We start from the raw sequence: 19640 nt of genomic DNA on the forward strand, positions 1-19640 counted from the left end.
GATAGGAGGGATAAATGGAGGGAGAGAGGGCATCATCCGGAAGGAGGAGTTGATGGAAGCCACCTTGGGAAAGGAGATGAAGGGTGTAGAGATGGAGGGTAGGGGGGACACAACAGTGAAGATGTGGCAGGGGGCGGGGATGGGAGAGGAGAGAAGCAACCAGGGGGTGAGGGGGATCAAGGTGGCGAGAGGTGTAAAGCATGCAGAGATGTTCGAGGAATAGGAGCAGATGGGGGAAAGGAACGAGGTCATAGAAGATCCGAGTGGGGGACGGGAGACGTATACGGAAGGCGAGGCGGAGTGCATGACGCTCAAGGATCTGGAGGGACTTATAGAATTTGGGGGGGGGGGGTTATTTACAGTATGGAGGGTCCCCTTGTAAGCTAAAAGGAGCTCACAGTAATTCTAGAATCAATTCCTGACTGTATGAGTTTAATGACTACAAAATGAAGCCTCTGGAACTTGTTGCTTTTGTCCGAAAGGAGGGACACCACACATTCATATAATCGATTCGCCTTGATGGACAATGAATCGACAGCCTTCAGTGCAGATACACGTTTACGTTCGACCTCCAGCGGGAATCAAATTAGCGAGCATGGAGTACATTGACAGGGACTGCAGGTAGGTAGCGCTAGGTGGGAATGTCATTCGGCTGGGGAGAGGCCGAGATGGTCCGCGCATTTGCGACAAACACTGTGCCTGGGTGGGCCAGTGGTTAACGCAATTGCCTAGTAGGAAGGAGATCCTGGGTTCGAGCCGTTGATTTCGCATAAAAACCCGATGGAGCTGATATTATTAGTTCCTCCCTTACCCCCTACTTTCTTCCCCTCCACCTTCAAGATGGCGGCTCGTGTCGCGTTACCTGTCCGATCTGCGGGTTGTCTGCGAGGTAGATGACGTGCAGCATGGGCATCTCGGAGAAGGTGTCGTCCGGCAGGCTGCGCAGGCCGCACTTGCTGATGTCGATGACGCTGAGCGTGGGCGCGCTGAAGAACGGGCCCGACGCCGGCAGCATCAGCGGGTTCTCGCTCAGGCTCACCTGCGAACAACACCACCAGTTAACGCTGCGCTGAAGGGCGCGCGGCAGAACCACAGTCTAATGGGGCTTGTAAACGATCAAACTGGATTGTTAAATACGCTCCGACAGATTTGTCAAACAAGCCCGTACAAGATCCAACAAGCCTGTTAATTTAACATAACTTGTGAAGCAGACACTGTTCATATATGCTGTATTTGTACACTAGTTGGAATGGTTGATGATGATGATGATGATGTGAGGTCCCATACTCCTAGGAGCGTAGGGGAGGATGCGGGAGCCCGCTAGGCAAGGTCCTAGTGGAGGTGGTTTGCCATTGCCTTCCTCCGACCGTGATTGAGATGAATGATGAATGGTTATAAATACAAATAAGGCATTTCTAGCATTGAGTCTAGCACTGTGTTAAAAGAAGAATAAAACAAGACGCCGGTCCAGGCAATAGTTTAAAACGAGAGAAATATGCACATGAGAACCTGTCAAAGGAAATGTTACACTCGGAAAGTTATGATTATATCAACTTTCTCCGAATGGAAAGTGAAACTTTTAATGACTTATTGATAGTTACTTAGTTAATTCGCACTCACACTATAAAGGAGGACACCAGTATGCGAAAATTTATTGCCTTCTACTTGGTCCTGCAATGACAGTTTACAAAACGTGGGAACCTACATGTTTGAATGTTTACGCCATCTGACTGTACAAACTTCTTTATTTTATATTACTGTCGTCATTTCGGCCTTAATTCATTATCAAGTACAACAATGTTGGATATAACCAGACATTTTTAAGTGAAGTCATAGTCAACATCTACTGAACTTAGTGTTCCGGTACTATCTACGTACAAAATCACAAAAATGTATAGTAGACAGGTAGCAAACATGTTTCCAGCCATAGAACAACTGAAACACATAATAAACATCAGTAAAATCGTTATATGCGCAGTGAACAAGGTCTCAAAATATGCTATGGAAGTCACTGGTTGACAACCACGGAACAACTGAGCCACAGAATGAATATCAATACAGTCGTTACATGTGCACTGAAAATTGTCTGAAAAGATGTTATGGGAGTTACTTGTTTTCATTCAGTTGGAAAACATGTTTACTAACTGTCTGCCACATTTCTTTCTGATTTTGTACTTATCTTCACGCTGGGACACCCAGTTCAATAGATCTTGATGATCACTTCACTTGATAAGGTCTGACTATGCCCAACACTGCTGTATTTGATAATGGCCTAAGGCCGAAATAATGATATAAAGATAAAATAAAGACGTTTGCACGGTCGAATGGCGGAAATATCATTTAAACTTTATTGCATGACCGTGACCCAAAAATATGAGAAAAATATCATACAGCCTGTATCGTCCTCTCCCGTTTGTATGTTGGGCATAGAATACTGGTTTTCTTCTTAACTTCTTCCTGTGTCATTTACCTTGGGAAAGAGGTGACACCTATACCATTTTGGTAATAGCCAGTCACATTTTGTTTATATCCTTTACCATAGTTTCCACAGTCGAGGAAATTCACGATACACTGAGCTAAGTTGCAATAAAAGTCTTTTTCACTAAATCTATGTGGCGAAACATTAACACAAACATCGTTCGCCATCTTGGTCTATGTTTGACAAACACGTCGAAAAGTGCCATACACAGTGAAATATTTGACAAGCCTAGTAAAGTTGGACAACTCGTTTGATCATGTACGGAGACATTATACATACAGTCGTGACAAGTTAGTGCTGGGACAATTATTACCATCTTACTGTTGGAGCGACAGTAGCGCCCCAAGCGGTGAAAAAGCCGGCCGCCTCTTAACGTTAAATGCATCGTAAGAAATACGTTTGTTTTCAATTTTTTACGTAATTTACAAAACACTTATTATTTTTTGTGCGCAGAGTGTTGGTAGAATATCAAAAGACACAAACGAACATAAAACAAATGTGAACACTGCCACAAGCGCGAATATAATTCTCTTTTCCTCACACGTGCTCAGGGAACAATTGCAAGAGGTTTAAATTTATTTGCACTTCACTTACACAAGACGACTCTCCCTTGGCAGGTCCCACCTGGCAGTTTTATCCTTCATTGTGTGTGCTCCAAGTGGGTTTAAAGTGTGTTGTTCTGGAGTGTTTTTAATACTGTGGCCAACTTTTAACCTGTGCGTGTGACTTCAGTGTCTTTTTTATGCTCTACAAATCGCAACTGTGTTCTGTACCTTTACGTCGACTTTTTTAATTGGCCCCCACGAACGTCTCCATATCAGTGTATTTTTACCTCCATTATCTCCCCTTACTCTATGTCCCCCTTATTTATCGCCTTTATATGTAACGTTTTCTTCTTGTATTAGCTGTTCACTCAGCTGAAGAGCAGCAGACTGTGCCGCTGCCAGCCCTCCACTGCTCGTATTGGGCAGGGGAATGAAATCACAATAAAGAAAAAAAAAACACAAGACGTCCGTCACGGCTTTGGAAGGAACTATGAGAGATAAGTACTCACGTATTCTATCTCCGGACAGTCGTCGAAGAGCTGTGGCGGCACCGTCTGGATCTTATTGCGATCCAGCGCGATGCTGGTCAGGCTGTGCAGGCCCTTCAAGGCGTCCTCGTCTATGGTGTGGATGGCGTTGTCTCGCAGGTCCAGCTCCCGCAAATCCGACACCTGCGGCACAGGAGGTCCAGATGTCAGGCGGGTTACAGTCAGTCAACTCATGCAAACACTTGGATGAAACAATTTGTGGTAGTATGAAATGGGATGATCACATAGGCCTGGTTGTAAGTAAAACAGGTGGCAGGCTCGGTTCATTGATCGGATTATGGGAAAATGCAGTCAGTCTACAAACGTAGATTGCTTAGAGAACTACCGTAAAACCCATCCTAGAACACCGCTCCAGCGTGTAGGATCCATCCTATTATTGGATATTGAAGGTACACAAAGAAGGGGATATGTATGGTCACAGATTTGTTTGACCCTCGAGAAAGTGACACCAAGCCGCTGAAAAACCTCAGCTGGCAGACACTATTCTGTGAAAGCCTACTTCAAAAGTTCTGAGAAACAATATTAACTGAGGAATCTGGGAACGCACTACAGTCCCTCATGTATCGCTCCCGTAGGGATCGCGGAGGCAATATTAGACTGATTACAGCGTGCACAGAGTCACTGAAGCAGTGTTTTTTCCCGCGCTCCTTACGCGAATGAAAAGTCAAGAAGCCCTAATAAATGGTACGGTGGGAAGTGCTATGTGCCATACACTTCACAGCAGTTTGTAGAGAATATACCGTGTGTCTCTCCTATGGGTCGTCTGGCTTTTTTTTACTGGTGTTTTGGCACATACTTGCAATTTCGTTGTCGCAACTAATAGAAGATGTCGGCCCAAACAAATTCTGCTCATCATGTCTTTCATATGACGCCCAGTGTCAACCGGATGGTTCGGTCTGTTCCTCGTTTCAAACAAAATGATCTTTAAATCAGAATTTTATGTGCCCATTCGACGAAGCGCTCCCAGAGTAGGCTAGTGCGATATTCGTTTTACCGATATACACTCATGCTCATAAATTAAGGGTAATGCTGATACATGGTGAAACAACGCCCTGGTGGGAGGATTGCGGGTTTAAACCACCTCGGAGTATGACCATGCGGTGCGTTTGACCTGCGGTCGTCGCACGGTGGCGCTGACAGCAGTCTACATACGCAGAGGTGTGTTGGTGCGTGTCAGAGTACGGTGCAGCGAGTAAGTGTGCAGGCGTTTTCAGACGTGCTAATGGAGACTGTGTGTTGAAAATGGCTCAAAGAACACATATTGATGATGTTATGAGGGGTAGAATATTAGGGAGAGTGGAGGCTGGTCAAACACAGCAGGTCGTAGCACGGGCCCTCTGTGTGCCACAAAGTGTGATCACAAGATTAAGACAACGATTCCAGCAGACAGGAAACCTGTCCAGGCGCTACAGTACGAGACGTCCACAGTGCACAACACCACAACAAGACCGATATCTCACCATGGTTTATTCGCCTGAAGACCTGCAAGGTGCATCCCACTGACCTCTGGTCACAGGAGAACCCGTAAAGCCTGGTGTCAAGAACACAGCACATGGTCATTGGAACAGTGGTCCCAGGTTATGTTCACGGAAGGGACCAGTATGGAGGTCGTGGTTTGATGGTGTGCGGTGGTATTATGATTGGTGCACGTACACCCGTGCATGTCTTTTGACAGAGGAACTGTAACAGGTCAGGTGTATCGGGACGTCATTTTGCACCAGTATGTCCGCCTTTTCAGGGGTGCAGTGGGTCCCACCTTCCTTCTGATGGATGATAACACACGGCCCCACCGAGCTGCCATCGTGGAGGAGTACCTTGAAACAGAAGATATCAGGCGAATGGAATGGACTGCCTGTTCTCCAGACCTAAACACCATCGAGCACGTCTGGGATGCTTTCGGTCGACGTATCGCTACACGTCTCGAACCCCTACGACACTTCAGGAGCTCCGACAAGCACTGGTGCAAGGACGGGAGGCTATACCCCAGCAGCTGCTCGACCACCTGATCCAGAGTATGCCAACCCGTTGTGCGGCCTGTGTACGTGTGCATGGTGATCATGTCCCATATTGCTGTCGGGGTACATGCCCAGGAAACAGTGGCGTTTTGTAGCACATGTGTTTCGGGACGTTTTTCTAAACTTATCACCAATACCGTGGACTTGCAGATCTGTGTCGTGTGTGTTCCCTATGTGCCTATGTTATTGGCGCCAGTTTTGTGTAGTTCCACGTTGGGTGGCACCACATTCTGCAATTATCCTTAATTTATGAGCATGAGTGTACATTAACAGGAACAGTAAAACACGACGAATAATCAGTGACTGAACAGCAGGCTCCTGCATGGCGGTGGCAGTCAGCGCGGGCCAGGGCAGTGATGTTGCTACTGGAGTACTGCTTATTCTTCGTATTTTACTGGCCCTGTTAACATACATCGGTAAAATCAACATCGGACTAGCCTACTCTGACTCTGTCGAATGGGCACGTAAAATTCAGATTTAAAAATAACTTTGTTTGTAATGGGAATAAACCGACGCTTTCCATTGACGCCGGGCGTCGCATAAAAGACATGATGAGCAGTATTTATTTGAGCTCATTCCAACTACACGTTGCAAAAACACCACAGAAAATGCTCCTGACCACTCTTTGGGGAGATATCCGTATGCAGATTCAGAGAGAGAGAGAAAGGAAGAGAGAGTGGGCGGGAGAGTATAGAGACAAGGATAATTCGGATGTCTATGATAAGTTTGAAGCCTAGCAAACACACAGGAAGAAAGCCTTGCGAGAGCAGTTTTTGGACTGAAAAGCCAGAAGTGAGAGGGTGAGAAAGTGACATCCTGTGGGGCGTCCTCTTACTCGACCAAGAGTATCAATACGTCCTGTAATTGGTCCCACACCGTAGGGGCAGGACGTTGCAGAGTTGGAGGACGGGGCAAAGGATGATATGGTTTAAAGTCCGTTCGAGAACCACAGATTGGAGGAAGATGAGGGAATGAAATCTAACATTTACTTTTGGTTCAAATGGCTCTGAGCACTATGGGACTTAAAATCTACGGTCATCAGTCCCCTAGAACTTAGAACTACTTAAACCTAACTAACCTAAGGACATCACACAACACCCAGTCATCACGAGGTAGAGAAAATCCCTGACCCCGCCGGGAATCGAACCCGGGAACCCGGGCGTGGGAAGCGAGAACTCTACCGCACGACCACGAGCTGCGGACTCTATAACATTTACTACTCAAAGAAACAATCCCTTTAATTGCGCAAAGTGATTCTGGGAAACCACACAAAATCTAAATATTTATGTTCTTGTAGTTTTTATAGTAGTGGAAGGAGCGAGGGACGCCAGCTACTAAGGTTTTAAATACTATTAATTCACATTTTATTTGTGTACTAAATAGCTTTATTTACTTCTTTCCAATTTTCGATATTGCAGTGCCAGTGTCGTTAAGAAGAAAGATGCACTGCGGCGACTACAGCCGACTAATGCATGCATGTCCGTAGGAACATTGAATCGTTACTCTTAAGAAAACAGGCACAGCAATATCGTATTTATCCACCGATACCAGGCAGCGATTTTCAATTAAAATTTTCTCTGCTGTACGTGAACTACATGTATGTGCAAGTACAGCTTGTGACGAAGTAACGACGATATACGGCAGTCTGTGGCTGGCCGTGAGTCCGAAGCGGTTATGGCGACTGATCACCTACAGCGAGTAATCGGGGTTTGGGTAAAGGTACGACACAAATTTTGACTGTCGTCATCCCATTATACAGCTGATGCTTGTTGATATTAGCAACTGCAAATACAGTTTATGCCTTTCCGATCGTGGCCAGTCGAGGTTGTGGCTTATCGTTCCGCGATGTTGCTGTTTGCACTGATTGAGATCCCACGATTGTCACGCAAATATGGAATTGATGGGTTCAGGACGACCATACTCAACTCAGCGCAGGATCCAAATGGCCCCACGCTGTTAGCGCCCGAGAGGATAAATGTATGGTTATCTTGGCTGTGCTGGGCTGTACAACCACATCATGTACCTTGATTCAGGAGTTGCAGAGTCTCAGCGAAGCTCTTCGGGTTTAGGGGGAATACCAAGTGGGTTGAGGTGTGAATGAGAATTAGGATTGAGGAGCGAAGCATGTTAGAGTAGTCCATGCAGTTGTGTAAAGCGTGCCAGGGTTGCTTAGTGGTTTGCGCATCTGCCTAGTAAGTAGAAGACCTGGGTTGAAATCCCGGCCTCAGTACAAATTTTCATTCAGAAAATTTGTATGTTTACAGAAAGACACAGGAACAGTGTAACAACATCTGGAGCACCACGGAGTGGTAGCACGGCTAGCATTGTTGCGACTTCCTTGGATCTGGTGCCAGAGACTGGTGCAGTGATTGTATAGCGCCGAACTTGTCAAAGAAACAGGGTTGGCACCACGTCATCTTTTCTGATGACTTCCAGTTCTGCATATTGCAGAGCCCTAGATGTATTTGACTGCGGAGGCTACGAGGAGACCGAATGTTCCCAGATTGCATTCATCATCGTCGTACAAGCCCAGTACTCGATGTGATGGTATGACGAGTCCAAGACTACACAGCGCAATCACTGTAACGCTTCTGGCTCTTGTCATCCAAAGTGTCTTACGCTTTATAAAAGCCAATAGACGTCAGGCAAAATAAATTATTGGTATTTGCGGTCAAGGACGACTGCTACGCGAATGCTTGCACATGTTACTACATGTTGGTGACCTCCTCCTTTTACCTGACATGGAATCAACAGAGCGTGCTTTACCTCGATTGGCTACGGGATATGGCTAGTTTGCCAAAACATATCACGTCAACATTATTTACTAGTTAAATAATATCTTAAATAAGAAATATAAAAACGCTGAAAAGTCTCTTCAATCAACTTATTAGCATGTACTTATTAAAATAATGTAAGTATAACTTTTGTAGGAAAAGAAAACATATCAACAGCAGAATTGCTTCGTTTATTGTCGTGTTGTCATTAACAATACCCCAAAAACTGATCCGCACTGACAGTGACTGAGACAGGGTTTGGTCATCTTACAGTCAGCATGCGTGGTTGCGTTTTGGCGCGAGTCTGCAACGATGCAGAGTTTTTGTTTATTAGTTAGTGTTTTACTGATCACTGTGTATGAAAAGTATTCTTATATCATATTTAGATTATCTTGCATGTGATTCACAGATCCTTGATCGTTGTGAGCATATAACTTTGTAATCCAGGTTTTGTTATTTTCATCAACACCGGTGTCCTGACAAAAAAAAAGATGAAAAGAAACACTGGCATCCTTACAAAACTTCGACTACCTAACTTAATAGTCTGCCTTAGCCTGAGTATCCAAGTCACGTATGGTAGCAAGCCATTTCAGACAGCAGGACCTGATCCAGAATCGATGCAACGACAATAATGCGCTGGGCCAAATTACTTGCAGTGAAGACGCCATGTTAGTGCAACTTTCAGAACAGCGTTAACATCCAATTGCGACCCCCACACTGACTGCAGTCTCATTAAAAATAAGGTCAGTAGTGTGCACACAGTGGTAACTTTTGTAGTGGTAGGTTTTCCTTTCTTTTCTAACATAAACCATCGTATCACCTCCACTTCACTTTCACTTCTCTATTCGTTTCTGACGTGTTAACACGAGAACCGCCGAATTTTTCGAATCCCATAAAACCCCCGTCGGGACAAAAATGTCCCATATCTAGTTCTTGCATCTACAGCTTGTTCTTAGACCTCTTTAGGCGGGGATGAGTCTTTCTGTAACAAATAGCTAGTCTAATGATGTGTTGTTTCGTTTTCATTCTAAACATTAATTAAGGTCATGCTAAATACTTACAATTTATTTTAAAATATCTTCAAGTAACGAAGTAAAAATTGAATATTTCCTTAATTCTTGTCCAGTTTCAGGCAAATATGAAAATACTTGAAATTATTCGCGAAATTATGAAGAAATCTTGTGTTGTTGTAGAAATACAGTCCACTCAAAATTGTTTTCGGTAAAAAATGACTTTTCGATCAGCAAGCAAGAACACAAAATGTGCCGTCGCTATGTTACAATATTCTAACGTAGGTTTACACTTTGATACATATTATCTAAAGGTGAACATTACAGTATGTATAAGTAAATACGTTACTTTTATACGCCTACAGGTAATCGTTGTCCGTAGACTGTTGAAATATGCACGCACATAGGAATCTCTAACAACACAGATCTTGCAAGCTGGTTTGTCGCACGATGAACATTTATATGATTTTTTCCCCTTTACAAGATCTGGGTATCTGGCACTGATTGCGGTATCCACGTACGTCTAATGACTCAATGCGAATAGCTACAAACCTGTCACTGGTTTCTATACAATTCTATATTATTAAAAGTACGAACAGGTCAGATTCTTCCACCAGCTTTCACTGAGTATTTACATGCCATCTGGTCAACATCTGCACCGCTCTTAGTGTCATTGTGAAACGTCAGTGTGTCAGGATTTGACTTCGTGCCAGTTCTAATTCGTAACTATTAATGCAAGAAACTGACAAGTATTTTTCCTCGCTTTCCCTAATACATAGCGAGGACCATAACGTCGGTTTTGAAAACTACAGTCTTGTAGCGGGTCTCGCGAGCTTTCTTCATGCACTCAAAGCACGTCCCTTCTAAGCAAGTAACATCGTTCGCTTCGTTTTCATCTCTCATACTAGTGGAAGTGAGGCGAAGACAGCGTCACAAGTAACATTCCTTCCTTTACGTAGGTATTTCACTACAAATTCACTAAGACGTTCACAACCAGGATGAATTTCGTCTTTACCAAGACATGTAAAAACCTTAGCATATATTTGGAGTCTTTATCGACAGCCATCCAATGTTTCTGTGCACACTAGTCAGTTTTGCAGCCATGAACTCAGTGAATCGTCTTCTACACTTGGATGTGAACAACTGATCATCGATACAGATATATGGACCAGGAATATACACGCTTTCACGATTTGCTACGAATGCCTACCATACATGTGTCATGAAAGCAAAATTGTCCATTTTGGTTACTACGACCGTGTCGACTTCAAATCAAACCTATGAAACCTCTATTTCCTTGAAACGATGACGTACATCAGATTTGTAAAATTGCATTCCCTACTTCAGTGACCAAAAAAGCTCCACTTCTATTCCTTTGGACTGACAATACCGACTCAATAAATGCATCACGCTCTTCTAACGGAAATGACCATTCTTCGGTTCACAACACTCTACTCGACTCTGTTTCAGTACATTTGTGAACGCGTATGGGAACAAGTTTGTCAATAAACAAACGCCAATCACTCGAGAGAAAGTCACTGGTAACACACCTTTTCGTGTATGGAGATGGACCACAATCCTCCTGAAGATCACTTTGCTGACCACAGTTTCCAGGAAGCACTTCCCACTTTGTTCTGTCAGTTGCTTCTACCTCTACGTCGATCGCCAAGTTACTGATAAAGCACCTTATACTGCATTACGCCACCTTTTGACATGTGCATGAGCGTGAAAGATGCCACACTTACAGTTTCGTACCTGCATCGCAGCAGCAGACACAATAAAGGCTACCAACAATGTGTAGTAATCAGCATCGCACACAAGGGAGGTCTCCACCGTAGATCGACTTTTTGAAACCATCTATACCGTTATGTAGGTTAACATCCTAGGTGTCACACACTGCGGCCATTCACCCTGGTGGGCTCCCATTTGCGAATAACTGACGAAAATAATTCAAAATTTTCAGCGTTAAAAAGGTGCGTTACGTACACTGTTTGTGTGGTGTAATGGATAAGGCAGTAGCGTCACGTGTAGGGATAGTGGATTCGGATTTCAATAGGAGAAGTAATTCTTTTTATTTTTAAATCTTTATCGAAATGGCTGATGATCACTTTCATTCAATTAATTGATTTAAATGTAATTTTTTATTTTCATTCCTTTGTCACAACATTTTAACATTAATATCAACTTCTTCATTAGCTCTCATTTTACTTCCTGTCATTCTTTTCCCACTTGAAATTTCTGTCCATATGTTTTTAATTAATTTTGTGTATTAATTTTGATTTAATTTCTTTTCTTTTATCTCCCTATTTTTCCGCCCACATTACTGCGTTGTTTATATCTCTTTCTCATATTGCTTGAATTTCTTCATACTTATAAACGCTTCTTTTATTTAAATCATCATCTGCGTTATTTTGACCATAGTGCAAAAGGTTTTTAGGTTATGTTTTAAATGTTTGTGTGACGGTTACCATGCAAATAATTGCACATCTGGTAACGAAAAATACATTTTTCACACCAATTAACAGTCAGTATAAATAGATTATTTAGTCTTTCGTTTTTTAACTGATAGATAAGAATTTTCAAGTAATCGAATAACAGCTAAATATGATTAAATTCATATTCACAAAAATTGATATAAAGAAAATGAAACAAATGAAAAAAGTTTATACAGTGATTAAAACAATGTCACGATGGAATAGAAATAAAAATTACACGTAAACCAATTAATTGAATAAAAAGTGATCAACGTCATTTCGATAAAGATTTAAAAATAAATAAAATTTACTGCATCTCACGCAATTCTAACCCAAAATCTCTTGCATTTGAAGCCATTATCCTATCCATAACACTACGCAACTGGACTACATAATCTGCCTTTCCTGACGTTATTCACCATAACGCAAAATTCCGAAACATTTTTTCGTAACTTACTCGTAAACGAGGGCTCACCATGGTGAATCGCTACAAGGTGTGATACCTCCTATCTTAATCTACATCACCATATATGTGGTTTCAAAAAGTCGATCCCACCGCTGGGGACCTCTCCTTGTTAGTTTATTCAAAGGTACAAAAATGTCATGGCGGCGGTGTTAGGTAATTATTATTCTTTCTCGAAAACTACTGAACTGAAAGGTTTGATTTTCATTTCATAATGATCTAGACTACTCTAAAATAATTAGATGAAAGAGAGGGGTTAAAATTTTGCTATCGGGTAAAAATGTCCGTTGGCGGTTCTAGCGTAAAGGCCGATGGGTGTGCCCAGTTTTCGAGGTCTCCGTGACGATTTTTTTCGACTAGGTAACACAAGACCGCGTATTTCCCGTGCTGCCCTGACCTACCTCGATACAAAGAGTGTTCAGATGTTACCCCGGTCAGTATGTTCTCCACATCTCTCACCCACTCAAACCATCTTGTCATTGGTTGCCGAGGTACAGGCTCGCCAACTCTCAACAGCCACAATTATCGATGATCTTTGGTACAGAGTTGAAGCAGAATCGAATGACGTGCCCACATGCGCCATCCAAGCTCAGTTCGACTCGATACCAAGCCGAGTTAGAGCCGTTGTTGCTGCCAGAGGTACAGTTCTGCCTACTGTTGCACTCTCTAAACTGCCACATCAACTACAAATATACGCACCAATAAGTGAAATTTTCGTTATTTGCTATATTTTATGACGCTGAAATGTTAATGGACTGCAGTGTATATTACCTTAAGGTGTTTCAGTTCTTACAGACGGTTGGAAGCGTTTTTCCTCACGTTCAGGTGTTATACATGATGTTTACAAATTAGTTATACAAAAGTAACATCTAATTGTAAAAAGGGTAAATAACTTACAGAAATGTTTGATGCAACACTGACTGCAGTATAGCTGCAAGTTTTATTCCCGACTAACACTCCGACGTTTACACTAGGTGGCATGCGCTAATGAATTACTCCAACAGACATCATCGAGTTGTATAACGGCGCATAGTGTGCGCAGTGTTGTTAAAGGTTTCATGAATCCAGTTCCACTAATAAAGTCCAGAGACAATTCAGATCTAAATATCGGAAGCCAACACCTCAAAGATAAAACTATTATTGAATGGTACACAATCGTTTCACCGAAACTGGCTGTATATCACATAGGACGCCGGGTAAGGGTTGGACAGCAGTCTCTCACGCAGCAGTTGAACAAGTTCGGCAGTCTTACATTTGTAGTCCAAGTATATCAATAAGACGTGCCAGTTTAGAATTGAATATGCCCAGTGTTACAGTGTGGAAGGTATTACGGAAACGCCTGTCATTCAAACCCTACAAAACGGAACTGTTGTGAGCTCCAAGAGAAAATGCCAAAGAAAAGCGAGCTGAGTTTTTTATAGTAATTTTAAACAAAATACAGACTGACGATGATTTTCGTAACAAAATCGTGTTCAGTGACAAATCACCTTCCATACCTGCGATACAGTCAGTCGGCAGAATTTTCGGATATGGAATGAGCAGAAACCACGTTATATAATCGAACGTGTATGGGATTCACTTAATGTAAACGTTCTTGCGCTTTAGGCTGTAATTAGATCTATGGTCCACTCTATTTTTGCCGACTCAATTGTAACTGGCACATTGTACCTGGACATCTTTGAACATTATCAAATACCTCAACTGCAACGGGATATGGGCACAGAATTTATTTTACAGCATGTTGACGCCACCACATTAATATCGTGAAATTGTCGCGTATTTCCTTGGGAATGTGTCGAGTTGGATTATACGTGGAGGAACAATGTCCTACCCACAACGATCACCTGATTTAACCCCAATGATCTTCTGCGTGTGAGGTTACTTTAAAGACAGAGTGTTTATTCCTCCGCTTCCACGAAACGTCGACGAGCTGAGACAACAGATAACGCAAGCAGTTGTCACCATGCATTGGAAGACTTACTTCACAGTACTTGGCAGGAAACTGATTACAGATGAGATATTTTTCGTGTTGGAAAAGGCAGCAACATTTAACATTTGTAAATAAAAATTGAAGATATACTGCATTCGATGCTGCATTAAACATTTCTGTTAGTTATTCACCTGTTTCACAATTAAATGTTACTTTTGTATAACTAATTTATAAACACCGCGTACTTGCGCATGTATTGTATATCGACTGCCACATTATGTTCCTGAAGATGCAGTCTTATGGCCTCGGAATTTGTTGCAATTACAATGGAAACCACTAAATGTACATGTTTGTATATAGAAATAAACAGGAAAAAAAAGTAGGCCTGTTTATTTTCAGCTCTGTAGATCTGGGCATTAAAGCATTTTACATATTTTATTGTTACAACTATTAAAATACTAGGAGCCTCTCGCGCGTCAAAAGGAGACTGGAGACAAGAGACAAGTTTTTGTTTTGGGGGGGGGGGGATAGAAAGACCGTAACAAACTGGGACGCTCCTCCCCCCCAAGAATAGAGGCCTCGATTCGCACCTGAGCATTGCGGAAGTGATCTGTACTTGCAGCAAGACGACGCGCCACACACCGATCCCGAATAGCATCACAATGGCTTGAGAAAAACTTCATCGGCGTTAATGTGCTTGCGCAGTTTTTCCAGGTTAACTTGTAACCATCCTATAGAGCAATTCTGGGATGACATCGAGCGATGTTTCCGCGCCTTGACCTATAGATGGGTTGTGGCGCTGTTTGAGCGACAGTGGATGGGGATGACTCCTTTCTAAGAATTTGTGTAATATTGAAATAAATAGTTACGAAGAAGCAAATAAAACGGCGAGTTAAATCAATCCTTCAGACTCGATACAGTATTTCATCACAATATTTAATATTGTACCCCAATTTTCTTACATCCAGATTCGTTGGGGGGGGGGGGGGGGGGCTTATGGGTGCTCAACATCGAGGTTCCAGATTCGTAGTGCAGCAACACAGGTTTAGCATATCTGTCTATAGAAGCTGAAAAATCCATCAAAAACGTAAATGTCATTTAGAGTGACAAGCGCCACGGTAAATTAAAGTAAGCCAGAAATGTTACAACGTGATGTTTAAGTGGAAGAGTTGGTACTGAGTGTCAATAGGATACGTATCGCAATTTTGAGCTGATAACTGGAGTTAGCCACGGAACTCTGTTGAATGGACGTGAACGGAAACTGTCTTTTCAGAAAATGTTACCGCTATGGGTCCTAGTTTTAGATACACTTACAAAGCGAAAGTTCCCGGGATAAATCGAAAAGATGTCTTTTAAATTGTGAACTGAATGAAAAGAACATTTTAATCAACTGTTGGCAACTGTTGGCAATGCAGTTCTTTCTCTTTTCATAACTGCATTGTGCGTGTCTACTATATCCTTGACAGACACACACAGTTTCGTTGTCCTGCCTGTAACACAAGACTGCGTTAAATGTCACCCTACGCATAGGCAACCAAGGACACCGCCAAGCTGGTACGGATGCCTGCCACGTAGGTGTGACGGAGATTCATGCATACTGATTCTTTTTGGTAATGGCTTACAATAGGTGCGTGCAACCGAGCGAGGTGGCGCCGTGGCTAGCACACTGGACTTGCATTCTGGAGGACGACGGTTCAATCCCGCGTCCGGCCATTCTGATTTAGGTTTTCGTGGTTTCCCTTATTCGCTCGAAGCAAGTGCCGGAGTGGTTCCTTTGAAAGGGCACGGCCGACTTCCTTCCCCTCCTTCCCTTGTCCGATGAGTCTGATGATCTCGCTGTCTGATCTCCTCCCCAAAACAATCCAAAACCAACCCAACGGACGTGCAGTCTTGTATAAAAATAACTTTGGTTTTGATAGATTCGCTTATCACAAAACATAGGTCAGCGTTATAGAGCTCGATAAGTGCTCTCGGCCACACAACGAAAGATGTAGACGCAGATATTCCTTCCAGAAGAGCAAACTGTGAATGTCGATTCCAAATGTAAAGTGTTATTATATCCATGTTTTAGTAATGGCAGTAGACAGAAAAAACTAGCATTTTTTCTGAGAAAAGGGTCTTTGCTATTGTACGACAACGCACGCTGTCATATCGCTGGCAGGACAGACGAGACACAGAAAAACTTTCAAAAAGCAACTCCTCGAAAATCATCCGTCTAAACCAGATGTAGCCCAAACGATTGTCATGTGTACGGTTCTTTTAGCGCTTTTTTCCGCGATTCATCTGCAGAGCTGTTTGTCATCAGGATCGTCCTCGTCCAACCTATTGTCGAGCCCTGCAGTCAACATTCCAACGATGCTTTCACCTTTCAGGGTGGTAATACGAGGTCCGTCCAGAAAGTAAGTTCCGATCGGTCGCGAAGTGGAAACCACAGTCAAAACCAGAAACGTTTTATTTGCAACAGTTAGGTACACCTTCCACCTACTTCTCTACATAGTTGCAGCTCCAGCTTCGAGTTTTGTCGTAGTGTTGTGTCAACTTTCCATTATCCTCGTCATAGAAAGCGGCTGCCTGTGCTTTCGGCCAGTTATCTGCACTGGTCTGCAGCTCGTTGTCTGTGGAAAAAAATTTATCTTCATAGCCAGCGGTTCTTATTAGCAGAGATGAGACTCAGGGGGAGCCAATTACGAACTGTATTGTGGTGATGAAACACTTCTCATCGGAAACGATGCAGGAGCGTCTTGATTGCCCCTGCAGTGTGCGGCCGAGAATTGGCACGAAGAAGGAATTGCTCGACAGTTGTGTTATGTGGGCTGCATGACACATGCGAAATCTCTAACCAGGCCCTCATACTTGGCGGGAGACGCTATATCCTACGCATCTTTACGTGCTCACTGTTCACTCAAAACTGAAAAGAGCGACGCGACACGATCGACGGGCATACTAGCCCTTTATTTGGCAGTGTTGCTCTCAAGCAACATCAAATTTACGTTGGCCTTATGGGACAACAAATACTTCCCAGTGCCTTTTACTGGCATTGTTGCCTCCAGGCAACGGTCCTTTACACAGTTGTTGTAATAGTTCAAGGTTTTCCACACGAGATGGCAGTTTGTGCAGTGGTGTTACAGAGATCTCCTCATGTGAGCAACAGGGGTGTATTATTTTGGTTCTGAAAGAGTGGATTTCAATAAATTGGCAGTAATCTTAGCAGATTTTCTTCAAGAAATACCCAGAGGTGAGTTTACAGCAGAAATATTTCCATCTAATATTGTTTTGAATTACGTAAATAGTACAAAACTTTTATGTTGCCTGTGAGCAACATTGCCCAAAGTTGGGACATGTGCCATTAGTATATTACATATGCTTACGGTGGATATTCAAAACAATAAAATCGTGACACTTGCAAGCTCAATTTATGGTGTCCAATCACTCTCAACAGTAAAATGATGGGACAGCAATGAAAAAAGAAGAATTGAAGTGCCCTGTCCTAGTATTGTACGTCAGTACAACAAGCATATGGGAGGAGTTGATCTTGCTGGTATGCTGATAGAGCTCTACAGAGTACCAATGAAAACTAGGTGTTGGTACATGAGAGTCTTTGGATTTATGCCAGATCTGAGTGTTGTAAATGCCTGGCTGAAATTTCGAAAAGAATCTCTGAAGACCTCACTGAAGTCATTCAGGGCAGATATTGCAAATGGTTTTATGTTTTCAGGGAAAAGGAAAGTAGGAAGGTCCTCAATAGACATAACACCACCACAAAAGACGAGGAGGAAGCCAACAGCTCCGACTGTTACACAAGATGTCCGATTTGATAATATGGAGCGTTGGCCTGTATACGGTCCCAAAGGTCGTTGTTATTGCCCACCTGGATTTTCTACAGTCATGTGTTCAAAATGCAGTCTAGTATTGTGCTTCGTTCCAAAGAGGAACTGTTTCCAAAAATTCCACTGCAAGAAGAACTAGATGGGAAAATGAAACAGTTCCATTACACAGCAGGAATGCATAAATGTGTTTATAAATTAAATTATTCACGTACAGGAAACCTTTTGCTTGAGGTTATTGGCAAACGCTTTTTTTCTTTAATATATATAAATGTGGTCTACTGCTGGCAATGTTGCTTATAAGCAACATTTCATAATTTTCATAATTTTTGTCAAAAATTTCTAAAACTGACTGAATTGTATTTCTTTAAGCATAATAAATAAATATAAGCACTGAATTTTTTAAATTTTTTTTATTTTCACCATTTGCCCAATAAAGGGCTAGAGATACTGCCAAACACACCTGTGCAAAGTTTTACCGCATTTTCCCAGTGGTTTCCATTTCGCGACCGATCGGAACATACTTTCTGGACAACCCTCGTTTACAAGAGGTGGACGAAAATGTGCAAACATCAAAACCACAACGCATTACTATGCACAGTATAACGAAGGAAACCCATTGGCGTTCAAAATAGCTTCCAGTTGTCTCGCAATGGATAAATAAGGTCGTTTGTGGTTTTCTTCCTGCAAAATTGTGAACAGTTCCAGTACAGATGATGGAAGGCGATAGCGACCACGCACCCTGTTCTCCAAAATACACCAGTAGGCTCAGTAATACTGAGATTCAGTGACTACGGTGGCCAGCAGAAATGCGATAATTCATCCTCGTACTCGCGAAACCAGTGCTAGACAATAGAGCTGTGTGAACAGGGGCACCGTCGTCTTGGAACACAGCATCACCGTTGCTGAACAAACATTGTACCATGCAATGGACCTGAGCAGTCAGAATGGTCACACAATACTTGGCAGAAATGCGACCTTGCACAGTACCTAAGAGGCACATTGAAAACCACAATATGGCTGTCGAAATCATCAGCGGAACCACATGTTTCACTCTTGGGACGTAAACTCGGCCAGAAGTTGGAAACAGTGTGCAACAAAACTGATGTGACCAAATGACATCCTTTCATAGCTCCACAGTCGCAGGTTTTACGGCTTCGGCATCACTTTCTCCTATTACGGGCATTTCCATAAATGATGAATGGTTTTGAAATTCCGGCTCACCCTGAAATTATAAAATATAAACTTTCACAGCCGCAAATATCACAATTAATAAAATATTATGGGCTATTATGCCCTGCTCGAATGGATTTCACTTTAAAACCCTATCTTTCGTCCCCATCTGCGGAGGACATTTTCAAGGGGGATCGTAACTTTGTCGAACATCCAGTTCACATTCTGGCTCGCCACTGAGCTACTCAGTAGCGAGCCAGGGTGTGAACTGGATATTGTCAAATATCCAGTTCACATTCTGACAGGATTCAGTTCTGCAGTGACTTTTGCAGCTGCTGCCCTCTTATATTCTTCACAGTCATCTTCAATGACGGTCTGTCATAATCACCCAACAAACACTTTCGT

At 42.8% G+C, this 19640-nt stretch overlaps 1 protein-coding gene across 1 annotated transcript in view; it reads right to left on the reverse strand.

The window, feature by feature from the left end:
* The window catches only part of LOC124776912 (leucine-rich repeat-containing G-protein coupled receptor 5-like), a 415623-nt gene that overhangs the window by 56062 nt on the left and 339921 nt on the right, over nt 1-19640 (reverse strand). Inside the window, exons 3-4 of the mRNA XM_047252123.1 lie at nt 3534-3695; nt 863-1039 (exon numbers count right to left, since the gene is read on the reverse strand). Of these exons, the coding sequence (XP_047108079.1) occupies nt 863-1039; nt 3534-3695 (339 nt within the window). The remainder of the gene's footprint in view (nt 1-862; nt 1040-3533; nt 3696-19640) is intronic.

Source organism: Schistocerca piceifrons, chromosome 2 (assembly GCF_021461385.2).
Source record: "Schistocerca piceifrons isolate TAMUIC-IGC-003096 chromosome 2, iqSchPice1.1, whole genome shotgun sequence".
Classification (NCBI taxonomy): Eukaryota; Metazoa; Arthropoda; class Insecta; order Orthoptera; family Acrididae; genus Schistocerca; species Schistocerca piceifrons.